Below are 23093 nucleotides of genomic sequence, written 5' to 3'. Positions count from 1 at the left end.
GCATAGTTGTGCTTACTAAGCCCTTCCCATGGTCTCGTGCTATGACTAAGCATAAATAGGGGTAAAAAGGAAAAGAAATGGAAAAATCGTAACAGGATTTTGGAGCTGCATTCAAGAATTTTGATATGAGCCAGAGGCATGCATATGACTGACTTGAGAGTCAAATTAAAATGCAGTGATGGCATTGCAGAGTGCAGAAGAAGGCATTGATGAGAATGGACTCAGAGGTGATGTTGATGCTGATGATGATTCCGTGTTGGAACCTTGTCCTAAGTGCCATGAGGCTCTTCAGGCTGTCAGAACTCTTCAAAATGCATCAAGATCATGGATGATCTGTTCACTCAGAACCTAGAAAACATCTTGGCTTTGTTCAGATGAAAAGCAAAGCTTGAAGAGACTAATTCACTTCAGGACAGCCATATTACAAGCTACTTCACTTCTAAATAGCATGTATGTTATATTATAGGCCTATTAACAAAATATAAGCCCCTATGAGGGCCTCAAAGTTGACCTACAATGACCTCCCTCCAACCCCATACTCCCTTGTAACCCATAGCTCCAAGAGTCCACCGACCGCTATAGGTTATGAGAGAGTCGACTGTAGTGCGTTCCACATTGGTATAAATCTATGCTATCGCCTGTGCTTTACATTTAGTCGCTGAGAACGCTTTGACGGCTGTGGCGTAATTTTGCTCAGGTACCACCCTTTCAACTCGCTAGCGACAGATCGGAAGTCTGACCGCAAACGTGCAAAGCTAGGGAAGGTCACATCTCTGAATGCCTGTATGCCCAGCCGCTGCCTGACAGCAGGATGCCGAAGTATAACGGACTGAAGCGACAACATCGTCGACATTACCAGCAGGTATAGGCCAACTGCCTGAATAAACTCGAATCAGAGCGCGCTCAAGAAATAATTGAAATACGGAGGACTCACAGACGACATTCCCGTTCCCCAGATAGCCAAGGTGGACATCACCGGTAAGAAAACACTCAGGACGTTCATCCTGGCCACATACTCAGGCGTTGAAGTTGTCGATTCCGAGATTTGGTTCTGCAAATATAATCATGATTTAACGTTTTAACCGCTAAGCTGAGGCCTACTCGAATTTGCAAAAATATCGAAGACCCGATTAGAATGTTCATCGGTACGGGCATCGACGCCGTTAGATCAGGAAGGAGGGAGAAACCGCTCTCGGTGAGCTGAGGGACAGGAAGGGCCCCCATCTTCTGCACAGCCATGAAAGCGGAAACCGATACTGCGAACGTGACTGCCTGGCCCAGGATGAGCATCATCGGTTTAACCTGGGCGGACGACATCAGTGCGCCAATCTGCAGTACAGATTTCTGCTGCATCACAGTATCCTTCCTCTGTTTCGCCAAAGTCATCTGCTCTTGCAGTTTTGTCAATTGGGGGGAGACAAGCCCTAGACGCTGATTATGGCGGAGGGCGCTGATGGCGAAGGGAACGACGACCCCTCTGGCGATGATGGAACCTATTATGATAGTCCAGAACCAGGGCAGTCCGGTCGTAACGTTGATCCCCTCAAACATCAAACGGAAGAATGAGGGAGGTGTCCAGGAGACGAGGCCTAGTGAGGCAAGGTCACCGTACTGGAGAGGTGGGATGCCGTTAAGAGTTTCTGAGATAGCATCGGTTGGTATAGACGAGGATTCTACAACAACATAAGAGGGTACGGGGGAGGCTGGTGCGTCGGGTAATGTCGCTGTAGCTGAGCCAGCAAGGCTGTCTACTATTTTGGATTCTGGAGACGCCCGAAATGTTGTACTGGAGAAGTTTCGAGAAGCAAGGAAGGCTTGAAGCGCGTATCTGTTACTGCTTACGCTGTTCGTCTGTCAAATCTTGTTCAGTCGAAACAGATCAGACAGGTAGTGACCTACCGAAGACAGCCGCTTGAGAGCGCTATTACACATCATTCCATTTACTCTATCACAACATAAGAGTATTAATTTTGTCCTTTAAAAGAGGCGAAAACATGCGTACCTCCGTACAGAAAATTTGAGACATTGGCTTCTGCCAATTACAGACCACTGCATATTAAAGCTCTAATCCAATTATTGCCTTCCTATCGCACTGGAAAGGATTCCCCCACCGGAATATTGTCCTACAGCACCGTAACGAGCCGGATTCAGGTCCTGATGTCGCTGACTTTGCGTTCGGAAAGAAAAAAAGGAAAATCATGTGATCGAAGCGGTCATTGCTGTTTTCGGAATTAGAATTGGAAATAAATCAGGCCCCTCTGTACCACACTACCACGGTCCGAATCCGTATCTCACCTCTTTCCACTTGCCGTATCTTTTTCTTTGCTTTTTCCCCAACATGAGCGACACCCACCGCCGATATAGGTAGGGCATCATGACGTGTTAATGCTGGAATTCTGCGACAGATCGTGACGTTCGAATTTTTGCAGGGGACATAGAGCCGGATCCTTTAGCACGACCGATATGAGTGAACTCGTTGAGCTCAGAGCGCGCCAAAGAACATTTCACGGGGCCTACACCCGATCTGCGATGGGTAACCTTGGTTATGCCCTGACCATTCTTCGCCTTTTCGACCACCGATTCTACAAAAGTACGTCTTTCCCCCGTCTCAACCAGTCATCCGAATTCTGAGACAAAAAAGTCGGACTTCTTTTCGCCATCCTAGGATGTCTTCTGTTTATCATCGCATTCCTGCGGGCCCGTCATTCACAGCATGACTTTGCAGACCCTCAGGAAACAGAACCTCAATCAGAATCGTCGGAACCGGAACCGGAGGTGGATGGGGAAAGCGTGTGCACCCGCATCGATGCTGAGAATTCCAATGTCATGTCGAAAGTCCCTATACAGACCGTCGGGCAGGAGAACACTCGCGTCTTTGGACGGCCGTTTATTACGGCAGGATGGATAGTACTCGCGGTATCTGGTGTTGTTGCTGCGGTGGAGATAGGACTGCTTGTTCTTATTCTCCAAATATGAGACTGTGGATAAAGACTTATTGCCGTTATTTGTTTAACTGTACCATTCACGTCTAAAATCTTTCTTTTTCCCCAGCTTCCAGCATGACCCTCATAAAATACAAAATATTTTATTTGTGATGACTTGGAAAGGCGGGCAGTACTAGTGCGATCACGCAATATTAGCGCAACGGCAAACAGATTATCTGTCATTAGTGTACATTCAGCCTCGGATCCCGAGGATGACGGTACTCGACGTTAGCGAAGATCTATTTTCCCCGGTGTCTTTACAAAAGTTCCCTGCCTAAGTGCGTCAAGACCACGGCTCTCAGAAAATCACAGCAGATTCTGATTCAGCCCGCCTCTCTGCTCGAAATATTGCCGCGCTGAGCTCTGTTTACAGGCGCTCGTAGGCCTTATCCAGTGCTTCAGCCGCGACCTTCGTCTGCCTGCATATTACGCCTCAAGAGATATATTTCGCCGAAAGCAACTGCAGTAATACGTACGATGGCTATAGGTAGACATTGCGTTGTCGAAGAATACATCACCGTCCCACAATGACCTGCAAAGTCGGTTTGTAAATAGCCCACCTGTAGTGGACGCGACCAACGTACGCCGTGGGTGTCTCGAATTTGAGATTAGAGACAACACATTCCGGGCATATTCGATTAATACTTTGCTTGGGATGAACAAAATTCTGCCTATCTGAGGGCTAATTGTTCCATCACTTCAACTGAGCTAGCATGAGTGCAGCAGATTTTCCCTCTGCAGTGCCAACTTACTCACTGTTTGAACTGATATCTAATCAGAGGATAAGGAAAGGGCATTGAAGCGGGCCATATGAATACAAGAAAGTTCCACCGCCTCTTTCATGACTTCTGTCTCGACTGCATCTTGCTCCCTGCTTGACGTAGTAACATGGCTACCTGAGTATTTGAATTCACTTGCACCAGCAATAGCAACCTGTTGCTCCAGCTCATCGTTATGAGGAGATTATACATTCGCTACTCAAGCTTTTCGGATGCAATGAACATTTATACTCTCACCGTCCGTACGTCCATCAGATAACGAGCTATACATAACCTGCAACTCTGTATGCAGTGAAGTATATTTATCCAAATTCTCTGACCGTTCCTCTTTCTATGGAGCATTGTCAGACATCAACAATGAACATTATCCAACGCACCACTGCTGTGGCTTCAGCAATTATTAGCTCAAGCATCTCCACATTTTGCTTCGATGTACTCCTCATATTTGATGAGCACGGCGATATAAAGCCGTAGCTTTGAATAAGGTACCTCTCCTCTTTGTCAATCCTCGCCTGAGATTCATCCCTTTCCCCCGTTACCTTTGACCACATTTTCCTTCCCCGGGCCTTTGAGTCTTTTAATCCTCAAACTCACGGCGCCCAGCTTTGGTTTTCCGCTGCACCTCTATGAGGCCCCGAGTCAGCTGCTTCACTTGCGTTTCCAGATCCAAAGTGTGTCGCGTCTGCTGGTCTAGCGCGGGTGGCACGAAGTCCAGTTGCACGGTAGACTTTAGAAGCTCGACGTGGCGCAGCGCTTTTCGAGAGTCAACGTAATACTGACACTAAAAAAGATCGTTAGCGGATCCATCTTCCTTTTCAAATCAATGGACTTAGCAACGAAGCTGGGAAACAAGTTTGGAATGTAGTATGAAACCACAATTCAAGAACAGAGTTGTTGCGTGTGGTCAGTCAAAGTGATAGAATCGTAACCACAGGAACCAGTGAAAGGCACCCCTCGGTTCAACGAAATGCCGCACGATTGAAAGCCAAAAAGGATTTGCGCCTTCGCTACCGGCGGCAGTGGACTTTTGATCGGGCTGAGTAGTGGCGGTGCTACATTGGCTACGACGGCGCCACTAGACCGTGAAAGGTTAACCCGGTATCCATAAAATTCCCGCCACCTCGTGTAGGCGTGTTTGGGAAGCACATGGACCAATCTAAGGCAGGAGATGGATAAGTATAAGTCTTATCACCGCCATTGGACGCCCCACTATCTCGTGTCTTAGCCAACAGGGTTCTCTATTGATCTGATGTGTTCTTCCTCGGTGGTATTATATCTAGGCGCGCTGTCAATTTTCAGGGGACTGCTCGATCGTTTCAAAAATTGCGCACACATGATTCTGGAAGTCTCTTTCAGGTTCGTTTTTGCCGATTGGGGTGCTAACTGAGGTTCTTCTTTCATCTGAGGATACGTGTCGGACGGGATTCGGGGAACGATGCATGATGATGAGAAGCCGGCCGGAGTTCACCTTTCGGTACAGTGTACACCACCCGCTCCACTCGTTCTGCGGGTTCTTTCACGGTGCTTGTAAGAAATTAAGTAGGTTTTAATGTCGATATGAAGGCCCCGCGTACGATCAGCCTTCATCCCTGCGCGATAGGGTCTAAATGATATATTTCCATATGGAGTGCACTAATTTGATTCTCACCAAACGTGAAATACTTAGTTTATGTTCTTAACACGACAAGAATAGCAAAGACTTCGATGGCCTGGACTTGAGTAGATACGCTTCATCCCTGTGACATCGAGTTTTTCACCCCCGATTTTAGGTTTTCGGGACTACTCATTCTATGGAGCCTCACAATAAGAGATTGTTCAAGCAAAAATTTGGAACGACTCGGATCTAGGTTGCGGCCATCCTGGATGTGGCTACTTTCCGTCCTATCCTACCTTCTCAAGAGGTCCACTGACGTCTAGAGCGATTGATCAACATGGGTACAGCTTGGTCAATTTAAATCATACCCTGTTTGATCAATTCAGAGGCCTTTCCGACCTTGTGGTATCGGTTTCGGTTCATCTTCAGTGACATTCCGCGGAACGGTGACTACGTGCAATTTATTATCGGCTTTTCTTCCCCGTCCGACTGTACTAAATGGCTCTTTGCTCTTGCGAAATCAGACAGGGGCATGCTGAGGAAACTCTGCGGATATTAACATCATTTACCATAGTCTTGGTCTGATCAACGGCCTAGTACGTACCTGCGACGTGTCCTGGAAATAGAAAGGCGAACGCTCATTTTGTAGAGCACAGCAAAAAACATCTTGCGTTTGTCCTCCAGTTCATCATTCCGCAAGGTCAGCGCAAGTACTTCACAGCTGTCAATAAACCCTCAGAATAGGTAAGTTCTTGTCAGCTGCGCTAGCTTCTTGGTGCTGCGGCTCTTTCGTCTCCTGCTCCGCCTATACATGGCATCTGAATGCAGCTTGTCAGCATGACAAAGGGACCGATAGAAATATACAAATGTTCTTCCTTAAGCATGTACGCCAATTTTGCGGGCCGTTGAGTCCTTTGCTGACTCATACTCCGCCCCCTCCTGCCTGAATGCTTGTATGTGCGTCTAACTCCTTGACCTTATCGATAGCCTGTTCAAACCGCGTCCTTAAGGCGGCGACCACTCTCGTGTGACATGCAGGCGCCAAGGGCAAATACTCCAGCCAAGCTGTTAAATCTAGGTCACTAACACGGAACGATAAGGATGCTGAGATTTTCCAGGATCCTGGTTCATAACCAGGTCGTCATGGCAGGACTCGGATATGGTGCGGAGGTAAGTAAGTAGCCTGCGACTGTGTTGAATGATTGTCGAACTTGAATTATATGGTGTTGTTTCTTGAAAGAAATACTGGGGGGGGGGGGGGGAGTAAGACCACGCACCGCCAGTGCTTGGATTATTCCTTCATCCCCGTAGTCAGTATTCCAGCACGCCACGCCACAAAACTCTTATCAGGAACTTTAATGTGCGTCGGCCATTTCTCAAAGCCATTCGGACTGATTAAAGCTTTACGTTCAGTAATGCGCACCGGCAATTTTCGGCCCATTCCATACCTATCGTTTCCGAGAAATATTACGTCTGATATGACATATTCTTGAGAGTGTTTAGGGCACTGCACCGCACCGAAAGAAGGATGAGATACTCGGTGTCCCGCGGGGGCGGCCGTAGGTTACCTTGAGAATATTGATAGTAGTCAGAGATGTAAATGGGAGAATAGTTTGTCTTACCGAGAAATATATAGAATACTCAATGAATCAAATTTCAGGAAAAAGTATGGAACCCTGTTACTGGGGAATTGGTGTGGTTGTAGAAGAGGCGTCGCTGTGGCTGTACCCTCACCCACATCATAAGCGGTACCGTCTCGTAAAAATGATGTAGCCAGGATATACATATGCCAGCCGCCAAGAAGTAGAGCGTTACAACTTACAACAAATGAAGACAGAATAATAAATTCTTAGGCTGGAGGCTATATATATATACGGATTGGATGCAAGTGAATCACAGTATGGAAGTTGAAAAAGCACATCACCCATAACTGTGAAGAAAAGAAGATCCAATACCAATGATATCCCAAAAGTAAATCAAATGATACCTAACGCTCCAGCGGGTATAAAGCTTTATGGTCGAGTAATGGTAGGATAATATCGGAAAGGAAGTAACAGAATGGAGAAAGTCCGATGAAAGCCAGCAACGATCTCCCCTTCGTTCTCTTCCTCTCACCCCTTAAAGAAAGACAGATGCAACCGCCAGACTCGCTAGACCGGCAACGAAGCTGACCAACCCTTTTCCACTGGTCACCATGCGAGGAGCGTTGCTGGTACCAAGGCCGCCCGCAGCTGTAACAGCTCCGCTAAGGAATGATTGACCGCATTTAGTCTGAATGGCCGAGTACAGGCTGGTCAGGCCACTCAGAAGAGCACTCTGGTTTGCAGCAGCAGCATATGGCACCTTTGATTCCCATGAAATCCAAACTGTCAAAACGTTACGGGCACAGGTGGTGCAGAGGGTAGATGAAGATAGCGAGCTTGTGAAGAAGAGGAATGGAATGCCGTGCGTGGTCCAAGTAGTCGCATTGGGAGTGGTAACGACAGTTTGTGCCCGCCGAGATAGCGTGCTACCCGAATCCAGGTTCTCGACAAGGTTATTGCTTATTTCGTAGAAGTCAGTGGTAGACACAACGGCAGCAGCATTGCTGTAGCCACTTGCCGATGCAGAGCTGGAGGTGCTGTTCGTGGCGGCGCTGTTGGACTCAAAGACACAAAATGTGCCATTGTCATCCTTGGTGACAAGCACCTGGAGCCAAGGATTCATCATATAGACGGTATCATACATCAGAATGACTGCCTTGTCAGGGCTGGAAACGAGCTCGGTCTGGCACTGCGTTCCAAAATTCGCAATGATTGGGATAATAACGGTATCATCGCATGAATTGGATTCAATGTTGTCAAGTACGCTGGTCATTCCGGAGGATGAGGAAGACGATGATGAGTTTCCTGGGGCGTAAGCGGATGTCGCAGCGGCCAGAGCTTCCGTGCATGCGGCCAAGTCGGAATTACTGTTCAAGGATTGAAGAAAGGTGGTACAAGTGGAGCTGATGCCCGACGGAATTAATGGGCTGCTTGTCGACGATGCAGAGGCTGCCGACGACTGACATGAATCAGAAAAAAATCTTGAATCTTGAAACATATAGGGACTCACAGAAGAAGACTGGGCAAAGACCGCCGTCGTCAGCACTGAAAGGACAGCGAGCGAGGATATCATAGTGACGGAGGGAGAGAGGGAATTTGAAGGAGCGGATGGCGTCGACAACGACGACGACGATGGCGGCGATGGCGATGGACGTTGCTGTTCCCTGACGGCAGATCCTTCCAGGCGGAATATATGTAAACAAGGAACAACATAGTTTGTGGCGTGGGAAATTCGATAAGTTAAGTAAGCCCCTTGCGTCATACATTATCAGTGTGCTTTAGTAGGTGTTTTGTAGGTTCCATAAAGAATAACACGCATTCTGTTTCTCACCACCACCACCACGATGGTAGACCCTAGTATTGCTTTCTATGGGTTTCAGCCTGTTCCCAGGGATCCAGACGTCCTCTTTCGGGGCCATCCTTCCGCCAGCGGTGACAGTCCTAAGCAAGACCTCTTCGTCGCGAAAGATTTCCCCCTTCCAGATAGTCCATTAGTTCAGAAAGTAAAAATATTCGTCAGCGTGAGCTTCCTTCTTTCTTTCTTGTCACATGGTTATCCTAATTATTTTCGCTCTAGGAACATCTAGACGAACAGACTTTTAACCACAGCAATCGAGTCTACATTTACGGTTCGTGCCGTCGGAACTTTTAGTATTCGCCACAAAACTTCTTAAACTGCGTCTAGGCGTTGCCCTTACCCGTACTCATTTCCCTGCATGGTCTTATGATCTTGAAACGTATTACCTTGCGTGTCTTCTTCATGATATCGGCACTGCGGATCAGTTTCTCTCCACCACGAAACTGTCTTTTGAATTCAAGGGCGCAATTGTTGCCCGTGATCTTATTTTACAGCTTGGAGGCGTCGAAGACCAGGCAGACAGTGTCTGTGATGCCATCGTCCGGCACCAGGACATTTTTGTCAAAGGGTAAGTCTCGTCATCCCATGTCCTGTGCGGCCTCATCCAAATCCCGTTATCATTGGGTAGTGGCAACATCACTATGATCGGGCAAGTTCTGCAACTATCAACTATTCTCGGCAAGTTTGATATCTCTTCGCGAGCGTCTTTTTCTTCACACATTCCCTTGTAACCCGTAGACAACGTGGGCCTGTATGTGTGTTCACGTTGTTATCTCAGGCCCACACTTACCATGATGCTATTCTTCTAGCCGTGCAAACCTCATTCATCCTCAACTCATTAAAACGACAACGGCGACCTTTCCACGTAAAGGCTGGTCAGAGCATTTTGCCCTCGTGGTTGAAAAGGAGCTCTCTCTCAAGCCATGGTGCCACACATCTTCTTTTGAAGTTCCCGATTGGAAGGAAGGCATCCCAAGTAATTTCGCCAGAGATGTTAGGGGGAATGAGGTAATGAGGGCGTTTGACTGAATTGGATTGAGCGGCGTTCTGTTTCTCAATGACTCCGAATGAAATGTCGATTGCGAAGCCTTCTTGTGATGAACGAACCCAAAGAATTGTGTTGTCGCTTTCTAGTTTATTTCCGCTTGTATCCTGCACGAAATGCGGTACTGCCCGACGGACTGTCCCTTCTTGGTGTAGTATAACAGGCACATTATTCAAACAAATGGAAGCTGTATACATTTTGTAGGATACAGGGCTTGAAATTTGACATTTAACCGTAATAGTCCTTGGCTCGCTATTCAGCCAATTTTCTTGCTTATCAATGCCGTTCGTAACCGTTCCTATATCATGTCGTAAATCCGATTGATTAGATCCCACCTGTTATGTACGACGGGGAACAATCTCATTCGCACTAATCCCCTTGGCGCGTACTCCCAGGCTGGAAAATCTCGGTTATGTTACGTGTATTGATTGGAGATCACACGTCCACAAACTCAAGGAAGTTTGTGGAATATCATTGATTCGGAGGCATCTAAATTTATCAATAACCCGACATTAACGTGGTTTACTACTGTAAATATGTCAGAACAATAGATGATGATGATGCTCGAGGCCATGGATCCAGAAGATTCGTCCAGTCTGTCGATTGCTGTGAGTCAAGGGCGGAGGTCAAGTCTTCGCCGAGCCGCGTTTTCGCATACTGAATATGCCCTGCAATCCTGCATCGCCTGGCGCAATGCTTGATCGCCATTTCCCCACCCAAGCGGCGCCATACCCGAGATGACCTTCGAATATCCACGTACCCAGGCCAGTCTCCCAGCCATTCTTCTAAAAAAAAAAGGGAGAGAACGGAAGACAGGGATCAGTCTAGCTCATGAGAAGTTGAGAACCTCGACCCACCGGCAACCTCTTCATGACGATGGTACCATCCCTGTAGACGCGTCCATAGAATTTGAACGCGCCCCAAGCTTCATCGTGGTCCTCAAGGGTCTATGCACAATCGAATGAATTGAAGAAGAACTAGACAGCGCGAGATATGTGCGAACCTTTCCCGTGATAATACAGTCCAAAGCCTGGCCAGGGTCGCGCCATGCGTCGTAAGGAGAGCTTAGACCGCTGGGCAAGTCCGTATCATAGCAATATTCTCTTCGACCGCGGTTAGCCTTCCGCCCATTCTGGAAACACTCTTCATCAGTAACAGTAGAATCAGTCGTTTGCTGCGCTCCACGTACCTTGAAGAAAGATGGTGACTGGAAAAGATGGAGTGGATCGATGTTCCAGTGGAACGGATCTGCACCCATGTCTTCAGAAGACACAGGAACGTTGGGGGTGTAACAGAAATGCACCGACAGGGCGCATTGCATAGGCGATTGACAAATGAAGTCCGCATCCGTGGCATCAGACAGTGACGAAGAAGCGCTCGTCCCAAGCGGCGAAATCTGCCGCAGGCATCACATCGTGAATACAGCACCACAAGAAATCAAGAAGCCCATGCTCACGAAGTACATTCCCTCCCACACACCCGTGAGATTTTGGTGAATATATCGATATATAGTATGGGCAGTCGATGCACTGAGCTGACACAAGCAGGAATCTTCTTGTAAAGCTCCATAACCATAGTCGTGCGCCAACGAACACAGAGTGGCTGTAGTCCTGGACTCCTTTGTAGCGATAGAAGTCTGACGGATGTCTGAGAAAAGTGGCGTTCTGTAGCTGGCTACAGCGTGGTAATCCTCCTGCGTAGGGCCCGTCCAATGAATCGCTAATGCTGCGGCTCTATCCGCAGGAATATTAGGTGGTGCATATCGAGGGACATCCACTTGCTTGAGGGCGAATGTCAGGATAATCACCGCTGAGGAGAGGTTTGGATGGGGAGGTTTGGGCGTCGGCTTGCGAGAATAGTAGATTACTTCTTCTTCTTCGAGGTCGGGGTCCTTTTGAGTTGACACGTGTGAGAAGATATGTGTCCGTGGGCCGCTGATAGCATATGTTGGAGATATCTGCCCGAAAAGTATTGGTGTGAGAACATCAACCAACGCGGAGTGAATTATAAAATACCTTAACCATAGATAGTACAAAGGGTCGAAGGAGAAGTAGGAGCTCTTCTCGAGAAGCTTCTGATCTGCTATTGATATCACCTACAAGAAGGGGGTCAGCTAGCCTTTCATAGATAGGTTCAGGACAGGAAACGCTACCCACATCTCGTCACCGTCAAAGCAAGTAGCCAGATGGCTAGACACATACATTCGATGGCATCATTATTCCTAGCGCCTTCAATTATGGTCTTGCGAACAAGCTCGTCAAGGAACCTGGAAAACCCAACAGCTTTGAGCTGAGATACATTCAGACCTTCGCTTTCCAGAACCATCCCATATGCAGTCCATAAATCCTGTCTCAAGGACTTGGTGGAGTAGTCTCTGTGTCGAATCCGCCGTATTAAACGGAATCGCTGCTTCAGTTCCGCCGCCAAGGCAGAGTCGGGTGGGATGCATGAACGGTGGAATGGAACGTCGAATATGGTGCAGAAAGTTCTAGCGTAGAGGTGCGGGTTGCAGCGAATGCAGAGTTGGTGATATATGGACCGGCTGCTCAGAAGGAGGTGCAGAATATTGGACAGAGATGAACATGACGTCGAGGAAATAGTGAGGAGGGCGATATGTTCCAGGACGTCGCGAGGAAGGGTCTCAAGGGAGGGCACCATCTTGAATTACGTTTATTTGCATACCTGGACGCGCCCTCATTTATACTCCAAGGCCAGCGTCACATTGGGAACTGCGAGCGAGCAATGAGTCCCAAAAAATATAGATCCTATATTGATCACCGCACCATAGACATACATTTGGAATTATTAGGATCAGTTGAGCAGGCAACACCAAGTTCATGGAAGCAGTAGGTAATCCGGGGTTCCTAGCGTGCTGAAGAGCCTATGTAGCAGGTTCGGCATCAATCCCCCTCGCTCAAACACCAGGACAAGTCATATTGGTCTCCGGAAACAAAGGGCTTTATTGAAAGTATCTACAAGGTTTTTAGCACAGCCGGACACGTTGTAAGTAAAGGCAAGAGAATTTGTACGATACGGTGTCGTCACGACGGATACGTGCATAATAGAGTTGCCGAAGATGGATGCGCCACGGGTGATTTCTAACGCTTTGCGGGGATAAGTGCTACTGAGCCGCGTCATTCAACGGACCCACGCGTCTGGGAGCAGTAGCGTAACCGTGATAATTCCCAAGTTGAGAAAATAGATGTTTCAGGAAGATCGCATCCAGTTGATACTGGACATAGCCATCACGTCATTACTAACCAACAGCAACAAGGTCAATCACGGGGACGCGCTGTTTAATGCCCACAACTGCGGTACGACATCAGGACATCAGATCCTAACCAGCAGCTGAATGCATTAACTCGGGATCTCTTGAGATATTTCATTTCCGGTCGCCAGAAGCTCGCCTCCGGCATCTGGGCCAAAGGCCAAGAGAAAGTCCGAGATCAGCTTTCGGTACCTCGATGAACAGATCATTCCGTATACTGGCACTCAAGGCTTGGAATGACACGGTGGTACAAATGACTTTTACTTATCTCACTGCAAATGACTAAAAGCGCAACTTGGTAATGCTCTGTGGCACAGATTATTCTCACGTAGGTGGCCGATTTACAATTCTTATACAAACCATATCAGAAAAAGTTCGAAGACAGGAAACAGAAACATACTCTGCATGGCGGCAATATCGGTGCTCTGGACGTAGTCGTCGAATTCTTGAACCTTTTCCTGGAGTTCGTCGGTGGAGACCTTTTCATCCTCTGTGGACGCCAATTTAGTAAAATACGATCGGAGTGGAGACAATTTACCGACCAACGACAAGAGTGATCTCATCAAATACAGGAATGTGAGACGCGAGAAAGATAATAAGATATGAAGGAGCGGACCTGCAATTTCCTGATGCCTGCAATGAATTAGTCAAGCTGAGGCACATATCAGAGAAGGCGAAGCGACATACCGTAACCGATCGCAACAAGTTTACTAGCGCCCCAAACAAGGCCGTCTTGCTCGATGGAACGAACGGCCTCTTCAAGAGCCTTCATGTCCGTCTCATCATCCCAAGGCTTGACGTCCATGGTGACGACAGACTGGATACGGTATATAAAATTGATATCAATATAGTAAAAGGAGAGCTGACCTTGGCGATCGTCTTAGGCTTGTTAGCCTTCTTGGCGTGGTAAGCGGCGACACGCTCTGCCTTGACACGCTCTGCCTCCGCATCTTCTTCCTCGTCATCGTCGCCGAACAGATCAACCTCATCGTCATCCTCAGCCGCGGAGGCGGCTACGGCCGTGAAGAATGCTTCTCCCGCAGTGCTGGATCCGGGGAGAGAACCATGCTCCGCGGCATAAGAGTTGATGTGGGTGTACCACCTCGTTACGTTAGGGTAAGAATCGCCTGGCGAAGAGGAAATGGCCTTATAAACATGAACATCGGCCTGAGAAGGAGTGTATCTGTCAAATCAAAGGTGTTTCAGCACTAATCTCTGATTGGGATATCGATAGACTTGAATGAAGTTCAGAAATCCAGGAATGAGTTATCTGCAGGTTGGAGTAGCGATGTCTAGTCGCTCTTGGAAACACGGACCATGGCGATAGCTCATCATGAAAATATGGATATGGAATCAGCTCCTTACCCTTCAACATAGGACCTGGTCGCCAAGTGCGCCTCAAGCGAGCCGAGATCGATGGACATGGTTGCTTCAGGAGAATGATTGAGTGACGGTTGTGGTAGAGGATGTCACTGTCAATGTAATCGATGGTCGGAAAAAAAAAGATGGGACGATACACGTGGAGATGGCACTGCCAAGCATGCACACATAAAACAAACACGCTGCAGTGTTTACGCGACTCCGTTTTCAACTCTTCAGCTTGCTCAATTCCGCTCCGACAAGTGCTGTTCGGTCGGATACGAATATACTTTGATTACGGTAATTCGGCCTGAAGACTAGACATATTTCTGGATTTACCCTTTTACTGGATTCTTTGCCGGCCCGCCTCCCGTTGTAATCAGTACTTCTAGAGGGCCCGTTTATCTATAGGCCACTAAATGGGGGCAAAGCTGCTGCATCGCGTGTTTTTGAATCTAACTTTTCTCCCTCGGCCACTCCTCTTTAATTTCCGTCAGCTCCTAGGAGTCTCATGGCCTTTGCTCCTCACCGATCTAGTTACCGGATAGTGCCACTGCCAATCTGCTGTCTCATGCTCATGAACGCTGTAATTCCCGCCTCCGAATACAGCGGGGCGCCTACTACCTTCGTGAAGACCGTGCGAATACGACATTCCAGGCTCCACCTCTCCCAATGTCCAATGTCCTGTTCTCATGGTCCCTAAACAAGATATCACGCGTAGGCGTACGTGCTGTAACACTACCTGGCGACCGGGAGAAATACCAGTCTTGTATGTATCAGTTATCTGCTTCCCGTAACAACACATCTCCAAAGGGTTTTATGATCCACAACGTGCGGCACTGACGAGTGGTACCGAGCTCCAAAGCCGTACTTTTTCAGGTTGAACGCATGTTTCTCGCGAAAATGGTATCTCGACGTTTTTGGGTTCATTGGTGATTCTACTACTCCGCGTTTCACATTTATACACAGGCTCCAGCAGGGTCGTCGTAAATCACGTATCAGCCGTTTAAACGGCCACCAGCGTTGGTGCAACATCAAAAGCGAGGTGCGATCGCATTGGCTTCTCGTACTGCTCAGATTTGGATGCTTAGGGGCATCCCTTTGTGTTGTCATGGATCCTGCTAGCGCCTCGGACCATCTCTGAGAGTGCACGGCAACGACAAACTGTGCCCAGACTTGGGTCTCCCCTCGCTAATTCTGGCGTAAACGCAACCCCTACGAGGGGTGAAAAAACTGCGAGGACCCTAAGGAGGTGAGCGTTTCAAACGATTTTGACCGTTGATTTAAGGCCAAATCCTTTGTCGACAGAATGTCGCTAATTTTAAAACGTCAACGTCCTGTGAGGGAATTATGTTAATATAACTTACCTAGACCGGAGCATCTTCAGAGCTTTATGAATCTTACGCGCTCGTACACTATTCTTTATACTGGCATCGACCCTGGGAATGTATTTGTCAATCACTTGAGTTGTCCCTCAGAAAGATCTACAGAGGATGTAATCGGTTACTACTCGACGACAATTTGGCAACCGGGAAATAGCGAAAAGAAGGCGACTTTTTCACTACGTCTGTTCCTTTCCCCTGTTCTCAAAGAACAATGGGGCCCCGTACCTAGTTTGATGGCCGGTCCAGAGTTATTGGTTTCGGGTGCGAGTGAGTCGCATTTTAATTCCGTCTCAGTATCGGCATTCGCTCGATAGCATTTTTCAGGCTTTCACCCAGTATCACGAGATATTTCAGTCTTTTGTTTTGTACGTCCCGTTAGTTCCCCCGAATCCCCTTGCAGCCCTGTACTTTTCAATTATCCTAGATTGGGATCTAATTGAGTTCGTGATCCTCGCCGTCCCGAAGGTTCTACTGATTAGCTATTCTGTGGCCCTACCATCCCTTACGCCGATGGAGGAAAATAGCTTACTGAACCGGCAAGCATCACGATCTTTCCCTGCCTTTGATTTCCTGTGTAAAACGCATGTGAACCTGCACCCTTTGTATGATCCTTTTTACGACCGTTAGCCGCAATGCTCTTTTCCTGGGAGACTACAAATATGAGCGCGCTTTTGGTATAATCTGGTCATGGCGTCCTCTCTCCTTCACGTTTCCCCTGAACTGATACGAAAAATCATCTACTTGGCTTGTGCACCTCTCGGAATCCCTTCTATTTTCCATCCTCTATTGCTCACGTGCCGTTACACTTACTCCATCCTCAACGATCCAGAAACATACTCGCAGCTGTTCGTGATACATTTTGATACACCACCTCTCTACATTGTCGATGTGGCCACTTTTCGACAGCAGGCCAAACGCGAAATGTTTCGCAGATATATTACGCTTCAGATGCTCCACCGGAGCCAAGTTGATAGCGACAACGTGTTGGATGCGCTCTGGTGTGTGTTCACCATGGTCAGCCATTCCGCAGTGGGTCAAAAAAACATCAAGTTCCTATTGCAGGCTGGTGTATATGAATTTCTGATCTCATTTATTCTTTCCCGTCTTTACGACGATTCCGGCGAAAATAATGGGTGGCCGCTTGAAAACGATGAAAACTGTTTGGCCGTACTGTTATTGTGGGTCTCAACTTCTCGATGTGAGTAACTTCGGCCGACATTCTGTGTCATTGATTACTCATATTCCTCTCTTCATAGTCATGATTGACGCCGAAAACGCCGCTACGCGACGAGCGTTGATGGATCGTCTTCGACCCTTAGTGTTTGCACCGTATCGAGTACGTTCCATACACTGTTAAATAACTCCTTAAATGATTTGTTATTCTTCAGTACTCTATTTCAACCCTTCCGGAACAGCTTTACCGTCCAGAGAAGTCGCTGTCTCCGTCATCGACCCGTTCCACTCACAGTCAACCCTGCGGAACTTATGGTCCGAGTCCTCCTGGTCTTCGCTTCTCAGAAGCGAGATATTTCGGAGATAAATTCCAACAAATCCAACTGCCTCCGATAGCACTCCTAGCGACCCTTGCGTACTTCGCCAGACAAGAATTTGATAGGCTCGTAATCCCCGACCAGTTGCCGCGTACGCGTGTTGAGGCCAATGACCTCGGCATATCAGGTCCGACCCGGGAGGATTTGGAATACTTTGCAGATCATCGCACTCATTGTTGTGGTCTGGACTCTCTTCGATTTTGCGTACCTTTCCGCGACATTGCGCCGCCTTACCTACCTGGTATGCTAACGGGGAGATACCATGGTTCTTGCTTGGTATGAATTCATGTCTATCCTGTCCGGGCTTCGAGGTGAAACTTTCATGTAGATCCCCGATCGATCGCAATATCACCGATGGAAATCCTCGAGTAGCCCACCTTCCCCTTCGGAGCGTGAGGAAGTCAGTCGACGTCCTTTCTATGTTATCTTGCAGGAGCATGTTTGTTACAACATCGATCAAGTCATCCCAAATGACGCTCTTGAGAATGGGAACATGAACGCTTGGCTTCCGAGCGGATTTAAATGGATCGAAACCATGGTGAGTATCCAGACGTCGTGTCGGTGAGTATTTCTACGTTCTGCCTCATTCTCATCTCTTTCGCAGACCGGTATCATGGCATTTGACACATCAGGAACGTTCAAGACGTTCTACCAGACGTACGATGCAACATGCGCGCCCCAGAGCGAAATTGTCGACGTTATCGTCACTGGCAAGGCAGGTCCTATAACTCTCTTATCAAAATGCGGGGAACAAACATTTTCATAGACTGAACCACGTCATGCTGCTGCCTGGGGTGATTTCAATTTCATTGGGCGCATTCGCCTCGCTGACGGCTTGATCACCCTTAAGCGGGTGCGGTTCCTTCCGCTTACCGGTTTATGCATGTGCATCTTACCTCATTTTTAGGTTTCCCATCTCGGTGACACCATCCTGAGAGGCCAATGTAAACGTTCCTGTTCTCGTGCTCTGATACGGGCTTCTGATAGGTTTGGTTCAGTGACTTCTACGCACAATTTTGTGGGTCGAATGAAACCCGTTTCCACGGGATTTGAGCCTTCTATCTGGGAGGCACCATTCAGTCTGTCAAAAACCCATTCACGTCCTCTACTTTAACGCCGCTGAGTTTTAAATAATAATGCGTTCCTGATATCTGGCGTCAGAAGTTTGTTCCGCTAATTAGGCCGATAAACAGTGTACTCCATAATCCTATACAGGACATTCAATACAACCCATAGTACATCAGTATTTCTCACAGAACACAGATTTGAATACCAATAAGTCCGGTCACCATCAAGATATGTCGGCTTCTCTCGAGCTCTCGCCTTCTATTGATCACTCAACGTGCTCCAGGCAACCCGTAGGTGGGTTTCCGTCCCTGCCCATTTTTACCATGCTCAAGGTGGGTAAACTGGCGTGTCTGCAGAGAAAAGGAGCCTCAGAAAACAATAACTGTAATACCATATATTTGTTAAACGAACATTTTTTTCTGGTCTCTGTGTATTGGTTTCCCGGAATTTTCCATCCTGCAGTTCCCCGTGCCAGGACGACAGATCGGGAAGGAGCTGGATTTTGACAGCCTGAGATGTCCGTCCGTTCTCGTTCTTTCGACCTGAAGAACTTTATATTTGGACCTTTCTCAGCAGATACAACCCTAACGGAATGATGAACGATGTACCCTAAACCTTGGCTCGCGCAAACTCTATCTTGGGGCCAGGTCTTTTAGCTCTGCTGGTATACGGACAAGAGATTATCAAGTGTCATGTCTACAGGGACAATTTAAGGACAAACAAATTCTAGGGTGGTCCCTACGATACAAAGTTGCGGATGCTGGGAATTTTCTGACGTCGTAACAAAAGGGCTAATTTATCATCCCTGCTCAACGTCATCCTGGACCATGAGAAGACCTGCTTGCGCGCGTTCTAGCTAGTAATGCCATGGGGATGCTTCCTTGGTAATTGAAGCGAGCCCCTGTACACTTCTTCCCCTTCAAGCTAAGCTTCTGTGTGTAACCAGTTAGTAGCCAGGTGCTTGCGACGACTCTACACTCCACCGTGACTCTAAGATCGTGAGTACGTCGACTGATCAGGATTACGAAGAGCTTGCCTTTAATTATTCAACGTCGAGCCATGTGGAAATGGCTGAAGCACGTCGAATACATTTCCTGACGTCTCGGAGAACCTGACGGCAAGGTGCGAATCCCCTTGCCGCCGATGTGTCCACCTTTCTCCTCGACTCTTCCAGGCTTCAGCGAGCTGTTGTATTGCGGCAGTAGCGGCAAGAGATCTCGGTCGATACAAACAGCTTGGATTCCGCGGTCGCACCTATTGGAAAATTTCCTCGGGGGATCGCCACGCCAGCGGTCGAAGGTATCAGAAGCAAGGCTGGACGGAGTGGTGGGATCAAGAGATGGGCAGAGTGTCGTTTAGAAACCCTGGAATTCACGCTGATGTAAGTTTTATAAGCGTTGGGCATCAGAAGTGCATTGCATCTGGCGCGCATACTGACAGTTACCTGGTGGGATGAGATAAAATGACTGTAAGGCCTGATCAAGTCCTCATCAACGAAAATACAAATGATGGTGGGAGTCGTAGACCGGCTGATCCATGATCCAGTGAGTCAATGCTCCACGCTTATGATGCCAAAGGGGATCAAGAGAATAAATCCTATGAAAGAAGAATTGACCACTGCCGTCAGCTACCGCAAATTCGCGTCCTCTACTTCCCTGTAGACACTTGGGAAGCACGCTGTCACCGGCAGTCGTGAGGTCAGGTAAAACAATCATCGAGATATTGGTAGATATCCTACAGCCGCAAAGGATGTTATATACAATATATATCTATGAAGGCGATAATGTAAAGGACATTCGTACGTCGATGATAGAAGCAAGGAAAAAAGCGACCTCTCGTGCGATCCCGCTCCTGTTCCTCTTTTGGCAGGAACCTTAGTGTTGGTTCAAGCGACTTGGCTTGATTTCGGATCATTCGGCTTAGAAGGTCAATGAAATATTTAACTTCGGCTCGGTTCGGCTTCCAGCGGCTGAGTTTTGCGGAGACGTTGAGATTTTTCAAGGATGTGGGCATGGTTTCGGCCAGCTTCAATCCATCAAAACGAGTCGCATGGCAAAACTCCCGGCTCCACTCGGCGACAATGCCGAGTCGTGGGAACACTATTAGGTTCCGGCCAACAGATAACATGCCGGTGTGTGCATTTCCCTGCAACCGTGGCACCGGTCTTATGATCAATTGTTCTCTCTTCTCCACCATGACGCTTTGCCTCGAGAGCATCCCACAGGAAATCTTAGAGCACATTGCTTTTCATCTCGGTACCAGCACATTTCTAGGTCCCCCTTCTGACCTTGCCTCGCTGGTGGTGACAAATCACAATCTCGAATCTCGCTTATCTGTCTCGAAGAATCATACTCTATATTCCAAGATTTTCACTTTCAAATTTGACCTTTCGATAGCGACGCGGCGTCTTGGAATGGATAGAATCTCTCCTCCTATTTTGGCAGAAGAGCTTCAGCGTCGATGTGTCTATCTAAAGCGTCTTCGTTCGCAAGTGGATGCTACATTCCCCCCTGCACTAGATTCTGATGATCAGGGTCTCCGGGAACTTTTGTTCTATGCGTATCTTACTATGCTTGAAAACGAAGGACGGAACGAGCGGCAGCTCCGCGAATATGGGCATATTGATTTGTGGCTGCAAGAATATTGGTTCAGTGATAACGGGAGGTCCTCAGCAAAACGATCAATTAAAGCCAATACATGGCCTTCTCAAACAGACCATTCTGCAGTCGCCATGTGGTTGTTTTGGTTTCTTCTTCGACCAGGTGCGCATTCCTCCCGTCATCTTTGCCGCCGGCGCTAATTAACCAGTCATGGGTCTTAGAGGAGTATACACGCGATGGAGAGGCGTCTTGGAACGTTCTGAATGTGTTGAAGTTGTTTGCTTTGGGTGCACATCGGGTGAGTGATAACGGCGGCCGTCCATTTTGCGAAACAATAATCCTACAAATGTAGTATCATTTGACCTCACCGTCATGGCTCGATTTCATTCCTCCACCCCATCATCGGGAGTCTAACAAAATCATTCATTACTCGGAAATATTTCATCTCAACCCTCCGCCCCTCGCGTCTCCGGCCATATTATGTTTCCTCACACTTGTGAACCGGATGCTTGGTTCACCTGAGTTTCCTTCAACAATGGAACGTGCACCACCTGTTTTGCTGCAACGGTCAACGAATGGCATGGAGTGGGAGTGTGAATGGGGTCGATGCATTAATCTCGGCCAACCCTCGTTTGACAAGATATTCATGACGTCGTTTATGCCAGGAAGGTATGAGATTTGCTTAAAGTCATATAACCCACGAGGCTAAAACATGTTTTAGCATTGAAGGCGTTTGGGAAGGGATCTTTACCGTATGTCCTTCCCGCCCTTTATATCTGTCTACCAGCTGACGGGAGGCACAGTACACCGAATTTACTGCATATGCGTCTCTTTTGGCTGGAGCGCCACCGCCAGTTCTGCAAAAAAGTCTTGTAGTCAAGCACCGTCAAACATGGAAGCTTCGCGAGCACCACCTCCTAGCTAAGGAGCTCGTTGCCGGTTGTTTAGTGCCGAAAAGCATCGATGACTTCGACCCCTTATCTCCAGGTGACCCCTTGAGATCGTATTTCCCTACCGCAACTCGCATCAAAGAGGACTGCAATGGGCTCGAGATTGAGGAACCTGGTGGGGAACCTCTTTACTACAAGCGAGCACGTCTCCTTCAGCCTGACCAACAGAGGCATGTCTGTGACATCATCATAACAGGCGAGGTACAGTCATCGGACACCCCAATTCCCCTCTTTATTGATTTCGTTCTGCAGGGACATTCGGCGTGGGGACAGTTTAGTCTTGTTGGCAGGGTTCGTCCATGTGACGGATTCATCAGTCTCTCCAAGGACTATGTATGTCGAGTCTTATTGAAATTCGCCAGCATTTACCTATATCGTATCTAGGTTGATGGCGATCGAGGAAAGTGGCTCTATCGAGGGTATCTTATAGGGAATGTTGACGGTAATTTGGCGGGAAGGTGGCGGGACACTTTAAGTCCCGTCGCTGTGCCCGGCTATGAGGGTTGCTTCACGATGTCACGGCGTCGATGAACCACTTCACATGCGGGCGGTGTGTGATATCTAACACCCTAATATTACAGTCGTATTTTGTCCCTACTGGTCAGTGGGCTGTACGGCTTCAAGTGGTGGAAACATTCCAGATCAGCCTCATTTTTCTCGTCGCGACAAACATACGGCGGACGCTTGATCCTTAACAGCGTGATCTCTCTGGACGAAGCGTGTCGGCCGTATGTAGCGTTTCAACGTGGGAAGATCAGCACTGGTGTGAACAGCAGGGCGCTCGCCCTCTTAACTTGGTAAAAACTAAGCCGAGGAGTCGCGTCTATCTTTAATCAATGGTTACACTAAATTTTGATGCACAGACTTCGGTAGGTTCGGTAGAACAGCTAGCAAGGAAGGCCGAGCAATCTCCGACTGTTAATAGGCCAGAATAGAGTGCCTATCATTTGTCACTCTGCATTGTTGCAGTCCAAAATCACCGTTGTCACCAGATGGTAAGAAATTAAAATCCCGTCGGTTATCATGGTGAAGTGTTCGTGAAAACCTGATGATTCGAATACAGCGCCAGG

General features: G+C 48.0%; 11 protein-coding genes across 11 annotated transcripts; 5 read left to right on the top strand and 6 right to left on the bottom strand.

Moving 5' to 3' along the window:
* Nucleotides 1-784: 784 nt before the first annotated feature.
* BT62DRAFT_876761 (uncharacterized protein) lies at nt 785-1668 on the bottom strand (the record flags this gene model as incomplete). The annotated part of the gene is made up of 3 exons (XM_043182549.1): nt 785-877; nt 935-1051; nt 1102-1668. Coding segments are annotated over 3 exons (777 nt in total), but the record flags the coding sequence as incomplete, so codon positions are not given.
* Nucleotides 1669-2256: 588 nt separating this feature from the next.
* BT62DRAFT_935236 (uncharacterized protein) lies at nt 2257-3095 on the top strand. The gene is made up of 3 exons (XM_043186893.1): nt 2257-2364; nt 2430-2590; nt 2642-3095. The coding sequence occupies exons 1-3, from the start codon at nt 2339-2341 to the stop codon at nt 2974-2976; spliced, it is 522 nt and encodes a 173-aa protein (XP_043036798.1). The 5' UTR covers nt 2257-2338; the 3' UTR covers nt 2977-3095.
* An 863-nt stretch (nt 3096-3958) lies between these two features.
* On the bottom strand, nt 3959-4703 carry BT62DRAFT_339540 (uncharacterized protein). Its single transcript, XM_043180559.1, has 2 exons — nt 4141-4703; nt 3959-4094 (listed from the first exon to the last, which is right to left on the bottom strand). Exons 1-2 carry the CDS (start codon nt 4312-4314, stop codon nt 3963-3965), a joined length of 306 nt encoding a protein of 101 aa, XP_043036797.1. The 5' UTR covers nt 4315-4703; the 3' UTR covers nt 3959-3962.
* On the bottom strand, nt 4341-5792 carry BT62DRAFT_1009504 (uncharacterized protein; the record flags this gene model as incomplete). Its single annotated transcript, XM_043177558.1, has 5 exons — nt 4341-4544; nt 4715-4919; nt 5095-5276; nt 5654-5676; nt 5726-5792. The coding sequence occupies 5 exons, from the start codon at nt 5790-5792 to the stop codon at nt 4341-4343; spliced, it is 681 nt and encodes a 226-aa protein (XP_043036796.1).
* A 1430-nt stretch (nt 5793-7222) lies between these two features.
* BT62DRAFT_953748 (uncharacterized protein) lies at nt 7223-8580 on the bottom strand. The gene is made up of 2 exons (XM_043188277.1): nt 8451-8580; nt 7223-8399 (listed from the first exon to the last, which is right to left on the bottom strand). The coding sequence occupies exons 1-2, from the start codon at nt 8511-8513 to the stop codon at nt 7476-7478; spliced, it is 987 nt and encodes a 328-aa protein (XP_043036795.1). The 5' UTR covers nt 8514-8580; the 3' UTR covers nt 7223-7475.
* A 204-nt stretch (nt 8581-8784) lies between these two features.
* Nucleotides 8785-10151, top strand: BT62DRAFT_1078663 (cyanamide hydratase; the record flags this gene model as incomplete). Its single annotated transcript, XM_043179412.1, has 6 exons — nt 8785-8961; nt 9018-9069; nt 9126-9366; nt 9427-9480; nt 9541-9549; nt 9608-10151. The coding sequence occupies 6 exons, from the start codon at nt 8785-8787 to the stop codon at nt 9825-9827; spliced, it is 753 nt and encodes a 250-aa protein (XP_043036794.1). The 3' UTR covers nt 9828-10151.
* A 263-nt stretch (nt 10152-10414) lies between these two features.
* Nucleotides 10415-12805, bottom strand: BT62DRAFT_339262 (uncharacterized protein). The gene is made up of 8 exons (XM_043180558.1): nt 12638-12805; nt 12000-12572; nt 11859-11938; nt 11300-11800; nt 11033-11239; nt 10847-10975; nt 10701-10790; nt 10415-10628 (listed from the first exon to the last, which is right to left on the bottom strand). The coding sequence occupies exons 2-8, from the start codon at nt 12499-12501 to the stop codon at nt 10470-10472; spliced, it is 1668 nt and encodes a 555-aa protein (XP_043036793.1). The 5' UTR covers nt 12502-12572; nt 12638-12805; the 3' UTR covers nt 10415-10469.
* A 391-nt stretch (nt 12806-13196) lies between these two features.
* Nucleotides 13197-14535, bottom strand: BT62DRAFT_1034733 (uncharacterized protein; the record flags this gene model as incomplete). The annotated part of the gene is made up of 6 exons (XM_043178376.1): nt 13197-13601; nt 13654-13669; nt 13728-13744; nt 13799-13928; nt 13979-14294; nt 14477-14535. 6 exons carry the CDS (start codon nt 14533-14535, stop codon nt 13462-13464), a joined length of 678 nt encoding a protein of 225 aa, XP_043036792.1. The 3' UTR covers nt 13197-13461.
* Nucleotides 14536-14889: 354 nt separating this feature from the next.
* BT62DRAFT_1009500 (uncharacterized protein) lies at nt 14890-16482 on the top strand (the record flags this gene model as incomplete). Its single annotated transcript, XM_043177557.1, has 6 exons — nt 14890-15006; nt 15080-15239; nt 15328-15515; nt 15562-15722; nt 15842-16122; nt 16235-16482. The coding sequence occupies 6 exons, from the start codon at nt 14890-14892 to the stop codon at nt 16480-16482; spliced, it is 1155 nt and encodes a 384-aa protein (XP_043036791.1).
* On the top strand, nt 16185-18606 carry BT62DRAFT_1078660 (uncharacterized protein). Its single transcript, XM_043179411.1, has 8 exons — nt 16185-17053; nt 17112-17191; nt 17244-17681; nt 17734-17943; nt 18010-18120; nt 18172-18258; nt 18313-18349; nt 18404-18606. The coding sequence occupies exons 1-8, from the start codon at nt 16543-16545 to the stop codon at nt 18517-18519; spliced, it is 1590 nt and encodes a 529-aa protein (XP_043036790.1). The 5' UTR covers nt 16185-16542; the 3' UTR covers nt 18520-18606.
* A 2039-nt stretch (nt 18607-20645) lies between these two features.
* Nucleotides 20646-22886, top strand: BT62DRAFT_339178 (uncharacterized protein). Its single transcript, XM_043180557.1, has 7 exons — nt 20646-21235; nt 21295-21371; nt 21426-21742; nt 21795-21825; nt 21877-22224; nt 22276-22356; nt 22408-22886. The coding sequence occupies exons 1-7, from the start codon at nt 20668-20670 to the stop codon at nt 22552-22554; spliced, it is 1569 nt and encodes a 522-aa protein (XP_043036789.1). The 5' UTR covers nt 20646-20667; the 3' UTR covers nt 22555-22886.
* Nucleotides 22887-23093: the final 207 nt, after the last annotated feature.

This window comes from Guyanagaster necrorhizus (assembly GCF_019112545.1).
Source record: "Guyanagaster necrorhizus MCA 3950 unplaced genomic scaffold BT62scaffold_24, whole genome shotgun sequence".
Taxonomy (NCBI): domain Eukaryota; kingdom Fungi; phylum Basidiomycota; class Agaricomycetes; order Agaricales; family Physalacriaceae; genus Guyanagaster; species Guyanagaster necrorhizus.
Note: the sequence above shows the minus strand (reverse complement) of the source record. Positions and strands in the feature narration are given on the sequence as shown.

Bases quoted from the DNA above. Each gene is read 5' to 3' on its own strand.
- BT62DRAFT_935236 (XM_043186893.1), top strand. From the start codon at position 2,339: ATGAGCGACACCCACCGCCGATATAG. The intron at 2,365-2,429 runs GTAGGGCATCAT...GAATTTTTGCAG, and splicing joins GACACCCACCGCCGATATAG to GGGACATAGAGCCGGATCCT. The intron at 2,591-2,641 runs GTACGTCTTTCC...GAGACAAAAAAG, and splicing joins CGACCACCGATTCTACAAAA to TCGGACTTCTTTTCGCCATC.
- BT62DRAFT_339540 (XM_043180559.1), bottom strand. From the start codon at position 4,314: ATGTGGTCAAAGGTAACGGGGGAAAGGGATGAATCTCAGGCGAGGATT. The intron at 4,095-4,140 runs GTGCGTTGGATA...AATGCTCCATAG, and splicing joins TTGCTGAAGCCACAGCAGTG to AAAGAGGAACGGTCAGAGAA.
- BT62DRAFT_953748 (XM_043188277.1), bottom strand. From the start codon at position 8,513: ATGATATCCTCGCTCGCTGTCCTTTCAGTGCTGACGACGGCGGTCTTT. The intron at 8,400-8,450 runs GTGAGTCCCTAT...GATTCATGTCAG, and splicing joins TCTTTGCCCAGTCTTCTTCT to TCGTCGGCAGCCTCTGCATC.
- BT62DRAFT_339262 (XM_043180558.1), bottom strand. From the start codon at position 12,501: ATGGTGCCCTCCCTTGAGACCCTTCCTCGCGACGTCCTGGAACATATC. The intron at 11,939-11,999 runs GTGGGTAGCGTT...CCCTTCTTGTAG, and splicing joins TGCTTTGACGGTGACGAGAT to GTGATATCAATAGCAGATCA. The intron at 10,629-10,700 runs GTGGGTCGAGGT...TTTTTTTTTTAG, and splicing joins TCGTCATGAAGAGGTTGCCG to AAGAATGGCTGGGAGACTGG.
- BT62DRAFT_1078660 (XM_043179411.1), top strand. From the start codon at position 16,543: ATGGCGTCCTCTCTCCTTCACGTTTCCCCTGAACTGATACGAAAAATC. The intron at 17,682-17,733 runs GTATGAATTCAT...ACTTTCATGTAG, and splicing joins GATACCATGGTTCTTGCTTG to ATCCCCGATCGATCGCAATA. The intron at 18,350-18,403 runs GTAAACGTTCCT...GGTTTGGTTCAG, and splicing joins CACCATCCTGAGAGGCCAAT to TGACTTCTACGCACAATTTT.
- BT62DRAFT_339178 (XM_043180557.1), top strand. From the start codon at position 20,668: ATGACGCTTTGCCTCGAGAGCATCCCACAGGAAATCTTAGAGCACATT. The intron at 21,236-21,294 runs GTGCGCATTCCT...CATGGGTCTTAG, and splicing joins TTGGTTTCTTCTTCGACCAG to AGGAGTATACACGCGATGGA. The intron at 21,743-21,794 runs GTATGAGATTTG...AACATGTTTTAG, and splicing joins ACGTCGTTTATGCCAGGAAG to CATTGAAGGCGTTTGGGAAG.